This window comes from Orcinus orca, chromosome 19, assembly GCF_937001465.1.
Source record: "Orcinus orca chromosome 19, mOrcOrc1.1, whole genome shotgun sequence".
Lineage (NCBI taxonomy): Eukaryota > Metazoa > Chordata > Mammalia > Artiodactyla > Delphinidae > Orcinus > Orcinus orca.
The window spans coordinates 22,070,522-22,087,259 of NC_064577.1; the positions used below are offsets into that span (position 1 = coordinate 22,070,522).

The following is a 16,738-nucleotide window of genomic DNA, read 5'->3' on the forward strand; positions in this document are numbered from 1 at the left end:
TCCTTTAACTGGGTGACAGCTTCTCAGGAAACACTGATGCACAGGGGCACGTCCACTAGGGCTGGAGCCCTGAGCCCTGAGCCCTGAGCCCGGGGCAGGACGCAGGGAGGATGCCGAGAACAACGGCGGCGGCAGACACATCTCGGTGCACCTTGTTCTGGGCACTTGTGACACCTGCCCGTTTAAGCCTCCGCCCGACCCCAGGAGGTGGTACTTGAATCGTCCCCATTTTAGACCTGGACACACTGAGGGGACTAGGACGGCCACGTGGCTTGGGCTGGTGGGGCTGGGTTTGAACCCGGGCAGCCTGGGGCTTCGGAAGGTGCTGCCGGCCGGCGGGGGAGGACAGTCCTTCTGGAGGGGACGCCCCTCCCCGGAGCTGGAGAGGCCGCGGTCACCGGCCAGCAGGGGCCCAGGGAGGTGAAGCCCTCACTCTAGTCCTTTCTTCTCCTTTCTCTCTATTTCCCTTTCCAGCCACATCTGAGCTTTGCACCAGCTTCTCCTGTCTGCTGGGACACACAGCCCCATAGTACGTGTATTAACTCTCCGTGGAATAACGAAGTTTCCAGTACAGCAACAGAGACAGAACGACATTGCGCAGGCACGTCACAGCACTCAGAAGGCCTCTGGGCCACGATTAGGATCCGAGGACCAGGTGCGAGTCCAGCTCATCAGAGAAGGGAGAGGGGCCCTCATTTGAAATGACGGGTGTCAGACGGCAGGCGGTCTGTCCGTCTGGAAGCAGGAGGTGACTCCACGCCCGGGATGACCCAGAGGCGCCTGCCTACTCTGAGGACGCAGGGTGTTTCCACTCGGGGGGCGCGGGGGGGGGGGCGGGGGGCAACATCGCCCAGGGGCTCAGCATACTCAGGAGTGGCCGACCTCTGGAGATGTTCCTCGAAAGCGGACACGCCGCATCGTGTGACAACATTTTAAGACACACACAACAGGAGGGCAGCGACATGACAGCTACCACACTCTGCAAAGACTTGTGAAACCTCAAAGAATATTGTTTTCCTCCCCATTCCCAGTCACCTGGGTCACTAATCTCTTGCGGCCCCTTCAGGAGACACGCCTGTAGTGTCAGGTACAAGTTCTGGAGATGAGAAACTTCAGAAACATGACTTATTCGATGTTTTCTTTAGTACAGTGCTTTTGAAAGACTATTAATGTTGATTCTAGCTTAGGGTAGGGGTGGGACTTCTTCTTGCAAATTTTGTGCCCAAGTGTTCGAGCGTTTAAATTTTCCACTTGCTTCCAATATGAATATGCTGTAACAATCTCAGGCTAATTTAAATTATTAACAAAAGCAACACACTGAGAACACAGCTGGTATGTGGCCCTAACCAGCTCCCCAAAAGACAGCAGTGTTGTCAGAAATGACAATAGAGCAGATTTTTAAAATAATTTACATGCAAGTTGAAAAATTCCATTGGATCCTTTGGGGACAGAATGGTTGATTAGGTTACAACAATTACATGAGTTGGGAAGAAATGAGAAAAACATGAAATAGAGGTAGGAGTATGAAGCCAGGCATGTGGAACATCACAACAATTTGGTGATTTCAGCCCATGATATATTTACACTAATCTTGCAGATCAGCACACACACGTAGTGCAAGTACGTCGCACTGACTGCATGCTAATGTAGGTGTAATGCCTAAATCAGACTGGAACTGGGTCTTGATATGTGATTAGAAATATGTGTTACCAGAAAGAAAGGAAAATGTGTTGTCAGTTTACAGATGCACTCTTCCCGTTCATGTGCTGCTTTCCAAATTGGCTTCAACTTCTCATGAATCACTCACAGGAGATTTCACTATTTCCCTGGCAAAACTTTAAAGGCACCTAATGTGACGATGGGGGAGGCCTGGAATATCCTCTGGGTGGTCGACACACAAGCGTTTTCCTTGCTGGGGCGCCGTGGCCGTTTGGACAGGACCCAGTGGGCATGAGTTTCTAGCTACCAGGACACACAGTGCATCCTTAAGAGTGGGGAGCACGGCTGGGGGCTCAGGCCGGGGGTGGGGCACAGAAACCGGGCAAACGTTTTTGTGGGAGGGAAGGCGGGAGAGGACAGGGTGGCGGAAGCACTACCTCTAAGAGGCGGACGTGACACCCTGGGAAAGGCAGGAGAGGGAGAAAGACTGCGAGGTTAGCAGGGCAAGTGCTAGCTGCACAGGAGGACAGCAAAGTGGGTTCCATGCACCGTAGGCCCCGCTGACAATGCAGACAAAGAGCAGGGGAGAGACGGCGGGAAGGAAGGTGGGTAGCGCTCGGCGCTCGCGGCTGCAGGTCTGCCGCGGGCCCCTGCAGGGCCGGGAACTAACCCTTCCCCAACGAACCGTGTCAAACCACAGGGGCCGTGACCCTTCTCTCTTCTTCCTCGTGGCGTCTGTGCGGCCAGACGTGGCATCATGGCAACAGCTCCACAATATTCACGTGTTTCCTTTGCTTTCGGCCAATCCGCGGGACGGGGTGATGGGACACAGGGGTGCTGGTTAGTCGAGTGTTTGCGGTGCTAACAGCCAGTTACCAGGCCGCTTTATACACAGATCGCTGTTACTCCATAAACGAGAATAAAACCAAACCCACTTGCCACTAAAACTACGTGTAACGACATGTACTTTTTCTTGATGATTCAGAAGGCCCAAGGTTACTGGCGAAACGTAAAAGCATTGAGCAACTCGTTGGCCAAGTTCTGGTTGACCAAATGCCAGGTATCCACCAGGTTTGACTCCTCAGGCGACATCCGTTCACCTTTCAACCTCTAAAATAACCCATCATGACTGGAAAACTTTACTTTTCTCAAGTACTAACGTGAGAAAAGCAAGCGGAGACCATTTTAACAGAGAATGCGACACAAGCAGTCATGCGGCTCATTCTCCAAGTTCATACAGCGTGCGGGTCAGCTGCTGGGAGAAAATGTGAGGGAGGCTGACTTTCTGAAGCCAAATTCCGCAGCCTGAAAGGGTCACGACAGCCCTGGTCCTGAGCAGAGAGGAGCCCAGAGACAACTGGATGATATTCTGTGCTCGGAAGCCTTTGCCCACAAAGACAGGACACTGGGCAGCTTGTGAATTCCACATCTGTTTTCCACAGGTCTGGATCGGTGAGCTCTATTACATCTTAAAATTATGGCCCTTTAAATCTGTAATCACAAATCTATTTATAATTATTCTCAAAATAGGGCATTTTATTCCAATCCCCAAAGCTCTATTTTAGGCTAGAGATCTCAATCCACATCCAGATGAAAAGGAACCAACAAGAGAAACAGAAACACCCTCCCTGGAGTCCTGGTGCTGGAAAGGGCTGCGGATGAAGTTTCAGCTTGCCTTTCTCTCCTGCAGCTTCTGTCAGAGTTGCCCAATCTCTGCCTGAATACCTCGAGGTAGCAAGGTCTCCAGATTGGCCAAGATGCCTTGGGACTTCCGTGACACAGCTGTAGGGGGTCACACCTCCAACTTCCATCTGCGACAGCAGACAAAAATCCCCCAGCAGGGACACTTCTGTGCAAGCGCCCTGCAGCCTGCAGCCTTCCAGCCGCCCCCGGGCAGTTATTCTTAGACTTAAATGGACCCAGAAAGGACTCTAAGCTGTTTCAAGCTTGGCTATAGCAAACCAACCCAAATCTCCTTTAAAAAAAATAAAAGGAAAGGCTTATGCGGTGAATCAGCCAGACAGGCGGCAGGAGCCCCGAGGGAGCCTTCCTGGACCGCAGGCCTGGATGTCAGGGTGGGCGGGGAGGAAGCAAAGCCCCTGCTCAAAGTAGACAAAGTCACTGTCGGCTGCAATTAGCCTAAATGTCAACCACCTGGTTTTCAATGACGCGCTGAAGACACAGTGCTGAATCCACTCAGCTCCTGAGCGAGGACGCTCCGGGACCCCACCTGTCTGTCGGTTTCACGCCAGGGAAGGGGAACACCCAAGGCCAAGGTCTTGAAAGGCAAAGGCGACCCGCATCCATGGAAACAAAACCATCAGCAAAACCAGAACAAAACTCCCGAGAGCACCCCAGCCACGGTGAGCCCGCTGAAGCCTCCGTGTCCCCAGGCCTCGTTCCTGCCACGTGACACCAGGCCAGTCACCACCTTTGCAGCGGTGAGGCTGCACCAGCATCTCGAGAGCTGGACAGAGAACCGACCTGTGGCCTGAGTCAGCACCTGCTCCTCTAGGTTAGCTGCCGGGTGTGGGCTAAGGAGAGAGGGTCAGGACCGTTACCCACAGGGTGGAGACACGGTAAAAGCTTTCACATCCCGTTACTACTCAGCAACGTCCTTAGCAACAAGGTGCACGTCTTAGCTCTCTAGCCCCGAGTAGAGGCAGGATTCAGCAGCTGGAAATCCCCAGAATTACCCATTTCTGGAGCCCACCAGCAGGGTGGGAAAGGAGCTGGTCCATCTCCAAGGGTGACCATATTCATCGCACGTGTGGGTTTGCCCCAGTGCTTGAGGGACTTGGGGTGTAAGTGGAGGGAGACTGTGGGCCTCGGCCCCGGACAAGGGCTTCCCTCCTCTTCCCAGACACACACCTGAGCTCAGACGGCCTCCCTGCGATGTCGACAAAAGCCAGGAAAAGGTGGATTCCTCGCGGGCCTGACGTTCAGATTTCAAAGCATTCAGAGCAGGACCCAAGGTTCTTACTCTGGACTCATGAAGGCGACACATCTCACAGGTGTGTCCAGCAAGGCAGCGGCCTTCAGTTTGCACAAGGAAACGTCGGGCCAGTTTAAAAGGCTGGAGGATTATGTAAAGGCTGGGCTAGGATCCGATGAGCCTGAGACAGGGAAGCAGAGGAGGGAGGGTCTTTCCAAGGGAACACAGCAGGTTCTGAGATACGTGAAAGAACGTGGCGTACACCTGGGGGAGGGTGTCATGGGTGCGGGGGGGACAGGACCAGGACAGGGGAGAGAAGCCTTATGCCAGATGGGAGCTGGGTCCTGCTGCTCACGAGCTCAACTAAATTCCTCTGTGCTTTGGTTTTCCCATTGACAAGGGTGATTTTAACACCCCTCCCAGCTCTGATATTCCGTTATTCCATCTTTCCAGGGGCCAGTAAACTTTTTCTGGAAAGGGCCAGACAACATGTATTTTATTAGGTTTCATGGGTCTTAGTCTCTGTCACATGACTCAACTCTGCCGTTGTAGCCTGAGAGCAGCTCCCGCCAGCAAGGGAATGAGTGGACGCGGCTGTGTCGCTAACACTCTACGGACCCTGAAATTTGAATGTCACCTAGTTTTCAAGTATCACAATATTACTCTTCTTGGATGTTTTTTCCCAACCATTTAGAAGTGGACAGGTGGGATAAACAGAAAGGTCATGCATATACTTATATATATACATTTATAACTGAATCCCTTTGCTGTACAGCAGAAATTAACACACTGAAAATTAAAATTGAAAAATAAAATGACATAAAATGAGATACTAAAAACAAGAAGTGGACGCGTGGTTGGCTGTGACCCCGCGCCACCTGCCATGGATACGGGGGTGATGGAGTCTGCCCTCACTACAAACACCCTGGAATCTGAACTTGTTTACTTGTTAGTCAACAGGTCACGTCTTCTCCACCGGCATGTCTCAAGCTGTGACGGGAACACGAATCACCTGGGGACGTGGTTAGAATGCAGATTCTGACCCAGTACGAGTCCAGGACGGGGTCTGAGATTCTGCAGTTTCGAACCCGGACGGCCGGACCCAGAACCGTGCTCTTCACCCCCAGCAGCCGCCTAGATCCCGCGTGTTTACGTGTTTAATGTCAAAGCCCCCAGATGCTGCTGTTACACGGAGCAGACGCGGAGCTGCCAGGGTCAAGAGCATGAAGGTGTCACCCCCCCTCTAGGGATCCACAGTCCTAATTCTCTGTAGGCTACGTTCCTTGCGAAAGACAGCAAACACCATCGAGTGTGCTGTTATCCTTATTCCAGCTTTTCTCTTCTAGGGGCCTTGCACTCCTCAGGTGATAAACACGTGCATCACGTCTACGTCACGTCGATGGACACTGCTTTCTCTTCCCTCCTTCCCATCCCTGTCAACAGGGGGAAGCATGCTGGCACCCGCGAATCCCCTGTGGGGACCAGGGCCTGGGGACACGTGATAACTGCTGCTAGTACTAGGTTTGCCCTGTTTCTTCAACCAGCAACACCCAGCCACAAGGCTACCTCCACGGCTACAAACACAAAGCTTTTCTGTCATTTCAGGAATTCACGAGGATGGAACAGACGACCGGGGTGTACTGTCTTCTTCTGGTTTCCCAAGAAAATCACTTCTGTAAGATAAATTATACTGAAAACATGTTGCCCTGCTGTAATATGAATGCATTCAGCCTCCCTCACAGACTAATAAAAAGTTCTGTGCAGTTGCTTTCAGAGGCTTCCTTGGAGTTTGCTCTGCTGAGGGGCAGGGCTAACCCCATTACAATGATCTAATAATGGAGGGTGAAAATGGTTTCCAACACCAAGCCTTGTCCCATTTTAGTTTAAGATTTTGCTCCTAAGACAGAACCGAAGCACAAAGATTAAAATAAAATCTCCTTTAACTGATGTACATTTTATAGATTTTTTTCCCCTCTTAACATCACACAGTCCAGAAAGTAATTATGTAAGCCATTTAGGGGGGAAAAAAGCAGAATCCGTATCAGGGCACTTAGATTTTCTGTTCTGTGTACAAAAGGTCATCTGAAAGTACTCAGGTTTCCATAGTAACAGTGGCAGGCCAGATCAAATCAACAAACAGCTACAATTTATCTGAGGGTCTCCAATGAACTATTTCTTTCCCATCGAAGATATCCTGAATTAGCTGAAGTCTTCAAAGACAATGGAGGCTTTTGGAAAATCCGATTTCAACACCAGTAAACAGAGGAATGCTTGCTTGCTCTTTCCACATATAACCTAGCAATTGAGTCTCATGTGCGGTGATTTAAAATACCTTAACTCTAAGCATAATCGGATCACGTTTAGTTAATCAGTAACAAGGATAATCTCAAAACGTTTCCCCAGAATAAATAAGAACAGATACATATGTGATCTTCAGGCATCTGCAGAGTTTCCAGGGTGATCCTGGCTAGTAGTTTGTGGAGCTCTACCACAGATCCTGCAAAGCAGCTCATTCTCATGCGCCACGGGGATCAATTTTATCTTGGCTTCTTTTGGGTTTAGACCAAATGGTCACAAATGCAAAAAGCTGTGAAGACACAACATCATACATTACTGACAGAAGCCACTGCTAATCCAGCTTTAGATTCTGACCAGTGGACATTCTGTAGAATCTATTCAAACAAGTCTTCCAAATAAAATATTTCAGCCACAAAAAGCTAGTGTCACCTATTTCCAAAATACCTGTTAAAATCAACATAGCTCCGGGATCCCAGTCTTCAGGTCACATGTTTACTACAACACGAGACGTAAGACAATCGTGTGTTCAGAAGACAGGCCAGAGGTGCCCTGCCCCTTCACTTCCCTGGATGTCTGACCTCCGCTCACAACTTTCCAACTAACCAGAAAATCTCAATAGATTTCACTGTGACTTTTGAGATTATTACTAGAAATGTGTATTATTAAATTACTAGATAACTCAAACATCACCCCAGCTTTCTTATATCCCTGTCTCTAATATAGTTACTTAGCCATGCAAAAAAATTAGACTTATCTGCACCCAATAATGGGCTCAGAGTCTTTTTTTTTTTTTTTGCGGTATGCGGGCCTCTCACTGCTGTGGCCTCTCCCGTTGTGGAGCACAGGCTCTGGACGCGCAGGCTCAGCGGCCATGGCTCACAGGCCCAGCTGCTCCGCGGCATGTGGGACCCTCCCGGACCGGGGCACAAACCCGTGTCCCCTGCATCGGCAGGCGGACTCTCAACCACTGCGCCACCAGGGAAGCCCCAGGGCTGGGCTCTTAACCACACGAGGCACTACCACTTCTCAAAAGAACGTGGTACCCGTGCTCAACACAGAAAACGCCTGGAGCTTAGCCGTTATCTCCTGCTCCTGAAGGGACAGGAGGAGAGATGGTGGTCAAGACCACACCCCACGAGCAACTGCCGTGTCTCACACATGGTCATCAATTTCTCTCTTTTCTATAGAACTTTAAAACTATTTCCCTACAGGGAGCTCACACACTGCAATTTAAATAAATTCATCTTGTTTTCCTGAACGCTTATACTCCATGGAGTTATTTATGAAATATCGTCTGCCGGCCTTCCCCCTGGGCACTACTTTCCATTATTTTCTGACAACAGAAAAATTCCGACGCAGACAAAGCCCGAAGCGCGTGGCCTCTGAGCTGTCTTAATTCCGCTATAGATGCGTCTGTTTTGCTTCTTAACTTTTTCTAATATTAGATTTTCACTTACGCGGGAGTGGAGCAAGGCGGGTAGCAAGAAGAGAAAGAGACGAAGGTGCTTTTAGCTCCTTATCATGTTGTTTTTTAAATTATCTAAAACAAATGATGAAAGTGACGAATCCACGACAGTCTGGCAGAAGGGTGAGGCCTCCTTTGAGGAAAGCTGCTTGACGTTGTTTTTTAAACCTCGGACTCTCCTATAACCGTAACGACGTGTGTGGGAGACAAGCAACCCCATAGGTAGAAATGAGTTCCTTTAAAGCCCATCTGTACCTGAGAGTCATCAGAATACAAGTTAGAGGTAGTGGCAGTGATACTGGATTAAAACCTGATGAAGGTTCTCGTCTCTTCTGGCTCAGTTTCTCCCCGGGTAGCAGGGCTGGTCTTGGTTAGAAGGCCATGCCCAGGGATGAGGGGCCGGGTCTTAGGAGAAGGCTCTGCATCAGACCCTAGGGAGGGAAGGGGTCCTCTTCCTCGCCTCCCTTTTCCTCCTCCCATTTTCTTGATTCTGGGACAAACCCAACTCTGCAGGTAGACGTGGCCCAGATGGCTCCGGGGAAGAGTCAGCCGACTGACAGACACAAGGCAAAAATGCTCCAGCTCACTAATAACCAGGGAAATGGACAAATGCCAGTAAGTCCTCTGAAAACGTTTTCAACGAGGAACAGGTGTGGTCAGAAGATACCCTTTCTTCCAACGGGTAAGTTGAATGTCGGGTAGAAGTCCCCAGGCATAGCTCAAGATGCGAAAGGTCCAGACCCCGGATTTGGCAAGAGATCTAAACAGCAACACGGCAGGCGCAGAGCTGCTGGCCGGGACCCTAAACCAGGCCCCTGCAGAAGCGCCCCTGCAGACTGGCTCCTCAGCGTCGGAACTCTCCTCCCCTGAGAACTGCTGAAACGCTGTGTTGTCCAGGGATTATCTGATCCATTGCCAGCTACACGAAGTTCCCAATTTACACACATTATGTTCCAGAAATCCGTGTCAATGTAAATGGGACAGGTCTCTCCATAAAAACAATGTTGTTAAACGGCGACAAAGTTCTTACCGTGAGGCTCTATTTCATCACACGGCGGGTCTGCAGAACTTCGAACGTGCCCGTTATTTACAGCACGATGGCAACGTGAAAACTCATTTTTTAAAGGGAAGCTCCTAAAGTTAAAAAAAAGTGCCCTCAGTAACCCAGCTTTTGCAGCGGAGCATACAGAGCGGGCTGCTGAGCCAACACCCGCACAAGTGCGCTCTTGGAACTTTCTCCTCACTAATCTTCGGAACAGTTCTGTGAAGTAAATACAGCTACTATTCCCATTTACAGCGAAGGACACGCACAGGAAGGTCACATGGCTAACAGGTGGCAGAACCAGGTCTGACTCTCGGGTCCACGGGCTGAGCCAGGGGCTGGTAACCCACGGGCCGGAGCTGGCCCGGCGCCTGTTCTCGTAAGTAACGTGCTGTTGGAACGCAACCAAACCCATTTGCTGACATCTTGTCTGGGGCTGCTTTCATGCTACGAAGGCAGAGGTGAGCAGCTGTGCCAGAGACCCCGTGCTGTGCAAAGCCGGAAGCATTTATCAGGGGACCCTTTAAGGAAAGTCTGCTGGGCACGGCTAACCCATCGCTGGTCACCTCTGAGGGAAAGCAGCCCCTCTTCCTGGCCTCTGACCACACGCCTCACCACGGGGAGCGGAAGGAACAGGAGACCTGGATGTCCTCAACAGCGACGGGAGGCCCAGGGGCTCACTGACCAGCACAGGGGGTTATGCTTATTTCCCAATACGCTTCCTGCATCGTTCCCAAAAAGATCTGAAGCAAGGCTCACAGGTACAGAACCTAACCTCCACAGATGGGGGGACGGTTTGCTTTATTCATTGCTGGAAACCTTATTAGTGAACAAATATATAATTTATGTTTGTGAATCGGGGTCCACATGTACTTTATTTGAAGACAAACACGGAACAGGTTAAAGGCCCGCGGACGCGCTGCCCATGAACATCACAGTCAACACATCACAAGGTTCTGGCTTCGACTTTTAGGCAGACGAACTCCAGTGGGACAACGCATTACAGAGTAAGGTCATTTCCAACCATCCTGGGATTCTCCTGGGTTCCTAAGAGCTTCACTCACTGATCATTCTGTTTGCCAAGATTCTAGATCAACAATAAATTTGAAATCTTTTCCCGTATTATGAGCAGATAAATACTAGTGCAGTGGCTGAGTTGTAAACGCTCATTTGTTTTGACTTTTCTTTCATAAGACAATGACTTTTAATTTCCGGGGAAGGATTCGAAAACCAGAGTTGAGTTAACTCTTCCTAGAAAACAGAGCTGGACACGGAAAGAATAACCCTATAGACTAGAGGTTCTACAATCCCACTGAGGAAGGCTTGTTCCTAACAAGACTAACTGTCGTGTTGTGTTTCAGCCAATCCTGATTCACCACGGAACTTGAAATTTTAAAGAAAATTGCACTCAGCTGAATCAAACTGGGAAAGTATCTGTAAAAGAGTGGGTGTGGGGCAGGAGCACTGATATGGAAAGCAAGTCCACGGCATGTATCACATGGAGGGAAGGGAACACAGGGGATTCTGTAGATGCTGGGAGGCGGTCACGCTGCGGCTGGGGGCTGAGAGGGACGAAACAGGGGCGTCCAGAGGCAGCGTCCTAACTCACAGCCTGATGCCACTGGGGCCCGTTCGGGCAAGCTGGCTGCCACCCAGGGCTGCTGCGACGTGGACCTGGCCTTCACAGCCTGGCTCACAGCAGTCTGGTGCTGGGGAAACCCCGCAACTTCCCCATTTCCAGACCCCACCACTGGACAATCGAGGCCCTGCCTAGAATCCGATCTGCCCACTCTGAACGGCCGCACGAGAGGGGTCCCCAGACTCTCAGCATCTCGGTGATGCTGTTGTAGCGGCTTCCCGCGCAGCCTCTTGCAGAGCGCTTTACGAATGCTCTAAGTGAGCCGCGGTGACTGGCAAAGCCTGGGGACACAGCCGGGGGCGCTGAGAGGAAAGTCTGGAGCGTGGTCCACCAGGCGCCCCGGGCACAGCGCTCACAGAGCTGGACGGGGGAGGCCCTTCAGCAAAGCCCGCGACGCCACGGCCGGGTCCGTGACGTTCACACCCCCAGAGCCGAGGCGTTGAACAGCGCCAGGCTCAACGCACGCGGCCCCTAACCCGCCCCCGGAGAGAAACGCTGCCCTCCAGCCTCAAGCCCTCTGGCCTGGGTTGTTTTGTTTTTGTTTTGAGTTTGGAACGCTGACCTTTGTAAAAATCTAAACTCACCGCCCAGAAAAACTGGAAGGTCACTCACCAGGAAGCCACGGAAATGAAGCCTGAGACGTGCGTCAGTGTTTTTCCACCAGCAAAGAGAAGCCTCAGACGTTACCACGAGCGACGCCACCGCGAGGCCCGAGCACCCTCCTCCCCCAGATGCGCCCCGCACCTCCCGTGGCCCTGAGCCCCACGGCCGGTGACCTACACCTGTACCCCACGCGGGACGCAGGCAGGGTCTCCTTATCCCCTGGGTTCCCTTCCGTCCCGACACTCTTCTAGAAGGGTTCCCTTCTCAGGGGGCGGGGGGCATGGGGTCAGGGAAGCAGCCCTCCTGGCAGCGTTCCAGGCACCTGTGCTCCTGTGGGGGGGAGCGGGGAGATGGTGACGGGAAGGAAGAAGCAATCAGACAAGAGCCACGCCTCGCAGAGGCGCCTGAAGCGCCCCCAGACCCTAGAGGGCGGCATGGCACTTGAATGCTTCCAGCTACGTAAGCCCGCACCTGCACCCCATGCTTCTAGCTATGTAAGCCTGCACCTGCACCCCACGCTTCCAGCTACGTAAGCCTGCACCTGCACCCCATGCTTCCAGCTATGTAAGCCTGCACCTGCACCCCATGCTTCTAGCTATGTAAGCCTGCACCTGTGCCCCACGCTTCCAGCTATGTAAGCCTGCACCTGCGCCCCACGCTTCCAGCTATGTAAGCCTGCACCTGCACCCCACGCTTCTAGCTACGTAACCCTGCACCTGCACCCCATGCTTCCAGCTATGTAAGCCTGCGCCTGCACCCCATGCTTCCAGCTATGTAAGCCTGCGCCTGCACCCCATGCTTCCAGCTATGTAAGCCTGCACCTGCACCCCATGCTTCCAGCTATGTAAGCCTGCACCTGCACCCCATGCTTCCAGCTATGTAAGCCCGCACCTGCACCCCATGCTTCTAGCTATGTAAGCCTGCACCCCATGCTTCCAGCTATGTAAGCCTGCACCCCATGCTTCTAGCTATGTAAGCCCGCACCTGCACCCCATGCTTCTAGCTATGTAAGCCTGCACCCCATGCTTCCAGCTATGTAAGCCTGCACCCCATGCTTCTAGCTATGTAAGCCCGCACCTGCACCCCATGCTTCTAGCTATGTAAGCCTGCACCCCATGCTTCCAGCTATGTAAGCCTGCACCTGCACCCCATGCTTCCAGCTATGTAAGCCTGCACCCCATGCTTCTAGCTATGTAAGCCCGCACCTGCATCCCATGCTTCTAGCTATGTAAGCCTGCACCCCATGCTTCCAGCTATGTAAGCCTGCACCTGCACCCCATGCTTCCAGCTATGTAAGCCTGCACCCCATGCTTCTAGCTACGTAAGCCTGCACCTGCACCCCATGCTTCTAGCTATGTAAGCCTGCACCCCATGCTTCCAGCTATGTAAGCCTGCACCTGCACCCCATGCTTCCAGCTATGTAAGCCTGCACCTGCACCCCATGCTTCCAGCTATGTAAGCCTGCACCTGCACCCCATGCTTCCAGCTATGTAAGCCTGCACCTGCACCCCATGCTTCCAGCTATGTAAGCCTGCACCCCATGCTTCTAGCTACGTAAGCCTGCACCTGCACCCCATGCTTCTAGCTATGTAAGCCCGCACCTGCACCCCATGCTTCTAGCTATGTAAGCCTGCACCTGCACCCCATGCTTCCAGCTATGTAAGCCTGCACCTGCACCCCATGCTTCCAGCTATGTAAGCCTGCACCCCATGCTTCCAGCTATGTAAGCCTGCACCTGCACCCCATGCTTCCAGCTATGTAAGCCTGCACCCCATGCTTCTAGCTACGTAAGCCTGCACCTGCACCCCATGCTTCTAGCTATGTAAGCCTGCACCCCATGCTTCCAGCTATGTAAGCCTGCACCTGCACCCCATGCTTCCAGCTATGTAAGCCTGCACCTGCACCCCATGCTTCCAGCTATGTAAGCCTGCACCTGCACCCCATGCTTCCAGCTACGTAAGCCTGCACCTGCACCCCATGCTTCCAGCTATGTAAGCCTGCACCCCATGCTTCCAGCTATGTAAGCCTGCACCTGCACCCCATGCTTCCAGCTATGTAAGCCTGCACCCCATGCTTCTAGCTACGTAAGCCTGCACCTGCACCCCATGCTTCTAGCTATGTAAGCCTGCACCCCATGCTTCCAGCTATGTAAGCCTGCACCTGCACCCCATGCTTCCAGCTATGTAAGCCTGCACCTGCACCCCATGCTTCCAGCTATGTAAGCCTGCACCTGCACCCCATGCTTCCAGCTACGTAAGCCTGCACCTGCACCCCATGCTTCCAGCTATGTAAGCCTGCACCCCATGCTTCTAGCTATGTAAGCCCGCACCTGCACCCCATGCTTCTAGCTATGTAAGCCCGCACCTGCACCCCATGCTTCTAGCTATGTAAGCCTGCACCTGCACCCCATGCTTCCAGCTATGTAAGCCTGCACCTGCACCCCATGCTTCCAGCTATGTAAGCCTGCACCCCATGCTTCCAGCTATGTAAGCCTGCACCTGCACCCCATGCTTCCAGGTATGTAAGCCTGCACCTGCACCCCATGCTTCCAGCTATGTAAGCCTCTTCGCAGAGAACTTCGTCTCTGTTTCTTGAGGGCACAGATTACAAGCTGGTTCTCACTGGCTGGATCCTCCCTGTGTCTAAGGCAACAGATACATGTTTGACTAACACAAAGTTCAACCTTTAATTGGCTGCTGATGCTAAACTGAATCAGAACATGCGCCGCGTGAAAACCTGGCCTTGCGGCTTCCCTGGAAGCACTGGAAGATCCGGCAGCACGTGACCCGCTTCGAGCTCGGCCGCCGTCGGCTGGGGCCCGGGGTGGGGGTGCCGCCTGCGTGCGCACCGCATCCCGCTGTCCCACCCGGCCAGAGGCCCGCTGTCACCGCCGTTTACTTATATTCTTGGGGACCGATTTCACCCCTTTACGCTCCCAAGGGCACCCAGGCTCGCAGCCCCTGCCCTTAAGTGTTTGCCATCAACAGCCTCTTTAACCAGGTATCGGTGGCAAAGCACTTTGAACATTTTTGTGTTTTACGTCCTTCGGAACCCAGTCTCTCTGGATATGACCTGTATGCGTCTCTGGGACAGGATTTTACTTGGAAGAAGAAAGCCACGGCAAGAAGAGGAGGCGCATGAGAGCATCGTCCCGTTAGTGCCAATGACACACGAGAGCATCGTCCCGTTAGTGCCAATGGCGCACGAGAGCATCGTCCCGTTAGTGCCAATGGCAGGTCTCTGTGCAGACGCGTGTGTGCACGCGTGCGCTTCTTCAGGGCATCCTAATGAGCCCGAGGAAGGGAAAGCTTCCCAAGGGACGGGCCAGGTACAGAGACTCCATGGGCTGCTAGAATGAATCCCTCCAACAGCCAGCGCACAGGTGATTAGAGAAACAGGGAAAAATAAAAAGCTGTGACTTGGAACATAAGGCGGATGCCTGGAGGAAAGAACGTTCATGAAAGGCCGAGACGTCTGCTAAGTAGTGAGAAGCAGGGATTGACAGGAGGAGAGAGAGGGAAGTCGGGGTGGCAGGTGACAAAACCGGGACAGAGGCAGACACGCACCCAGGGGGAGGATGAGAAGGAGCTGCCCTTCCCAGTGATCTGCAGTGAAAATTAAGCTTCTGGCCTGATAATGACACCTGAAGAGCCTCCCAGGTTAAGGCCCAGGTGACTTCCTGCCCACCTGGAGGAGGCTAGACCCGGGCCGTCTCCCCGCTGATGCCAAACCGATTCCTTAAACAGGAACCAGCCACACTCACTTCTGGGCTGTTTCCAATCTCCTGTCTCTAAACGATCAAAGCCACAGAATGTCAACAGCTTGCAAAGGAAGGTGATCGCGCAACATTTACGCTTTACATAAAGCACAAGAGTAGCATTTAAATGACGGTCTGCCTTCCAGACACGGGATCACAAACACCTGGCCCTTCCTGGAGCGGAGCTTTCTACGCGGAAAGGTGGTCAAGCCGCCGCGCTGTCTCCTCACCTCGAACTTCTGCCTCAGCTCCGCGTTGCCTTCCTCGTCGCCTTCTGGAATGGGCACGTTGTAGTACTCACCCTCCTCTTGGTTCAGCAGCTTGTACCTTTCAGAGACAGGGGGGAGGAGGGGCTGAGCCCCATGCTGGTACCACCCAGGCTCACCCACACCCCAAGGCTCTAGTCCAGCTGTTTCTGAAATGCATCCCCCGGGGAGATGGTACCCAGGTAACTTGGTGATCAACAGTCACTCTGGACTTAAACCGGCCCGTTTCCGGAATCTCTAGTCGTGCGAATATTTCCGGACAATTAACCCTTGGCTCACACAGACACGCTCGGGCTTCCTCACCATCCACTGGCCGGCATCTTCATCAGCTCCGAGACTCCGAAGGAAAGGGACCCCATGAAGTCGTTCCTGGTTGTTCGATCCCAGTCCCAGATCTCTACGGACAGTCGTCGGTCTTTATCCGAAGGTTTTAATTTGCTACGAAAGAACACACACACACACACACACACACACACACACACGGTTATCTTGATCATGATTTGGGGGGACATGTCACATGCTCATGATCTGAGCCTGAGATTCAAAAGAATCTTGTATTCAATTCTCTTCCTGGGGTTCTCCATCATCAACAAAGTACCAGCCCCTTGGCTAACGAGGCTCTAGACTAGGGGTTAGCAAACTATGAGCCAAGGGCCAAATCAGGCCCACTGCTTGCTTTTGTAAATAAAGTTTTATTGGAATACAGTCATGGCCGTTTGACGAGACACATATTGTCTATGGCTGCTTTGAACCTAGAACAGCATAGCTGTGTACCTGCAACAGAGACTGTATGACCCATAAGGTCTAAACTATTTACCATCCAGCCCTTCACAGAGCAAAGCTGGACAGCCTCTGATCTATATCCTAGACAGAGCTACCTTCTGGTTGTGCACAAATGCTTCCTGTGTTCTCCTCTACAAAGAGGACCTCTTGCTGTGCTCAGCTGCACTCAGTGCTTTCTTGCCCCTGACTTGCTTAGGCCACCCCCTCCTCCCTTCTTTCCCTCCTCCCATCTCTGCCTCTGAAATCCTCACATTCCTTTCACATCCACTTTAAATGGCACCTTCTCCAGGA

General features: G+C 52.3%; 1 protein-coding gene and 1 long non-coding RNA gene across 6 annotated transcripts in view; both read right to left on the bottom strand.

The window, feature by feature from the left end:
- Window positions 1-16,738, bottom strand: part of PRKCA (protein kinase C alpha) — a 368,337-nt gene that overhangs the window by 60,084 nt on the left and 291,515 nt on the right. Inside the window, exons 7-8 of the mRNA XM_004275403.4 lie at window positions 15,968-16,102; window positions 15,629-15,725 (exon numbers count right to left, since the gene is read on the bottom strand). Of these exons, the coding sequence (XP_004275451.1) occupies window positions 15,629-15,725; window positions 15,968-16,102 (232 nt within the window). The remainder of the gene's footprint in view (window positions 1-15,628; window positions 15,726-15,967; window positions 16,103-16,738) is intronic.
- Window positions 12,437-14,111, bottom strand: LOC125962177 (uncharacterized). Of its 5 annotated transcripts, none has more exons than XR_007473680.1 (6): window positions 14,076-14,111; window positions 13,942-14,005; window positions 13,377-13,440; window positions 13,179-13,242; window positions 12,911-12,974; window positions 12,437-12,532 (listed from the first exon to the last, which is right to left on the bottom strand). It is a non-coding gene; the product is annotated as an uncharacterized LOC125962177 (long non-coding RNA). The 5 variants fall into 5 exon arrangements; XR_007473681.1 differs by lacking the exon at window positions 13,377-13,440 and adding an exon at window positions 13,674-13,737; XR_007473682.1 differs by lacking the exon at window positions 14,076-14,111 and adding an exon at window positions 13,709-13,737 and having other exon boundaries at window positions 13,971-14,021.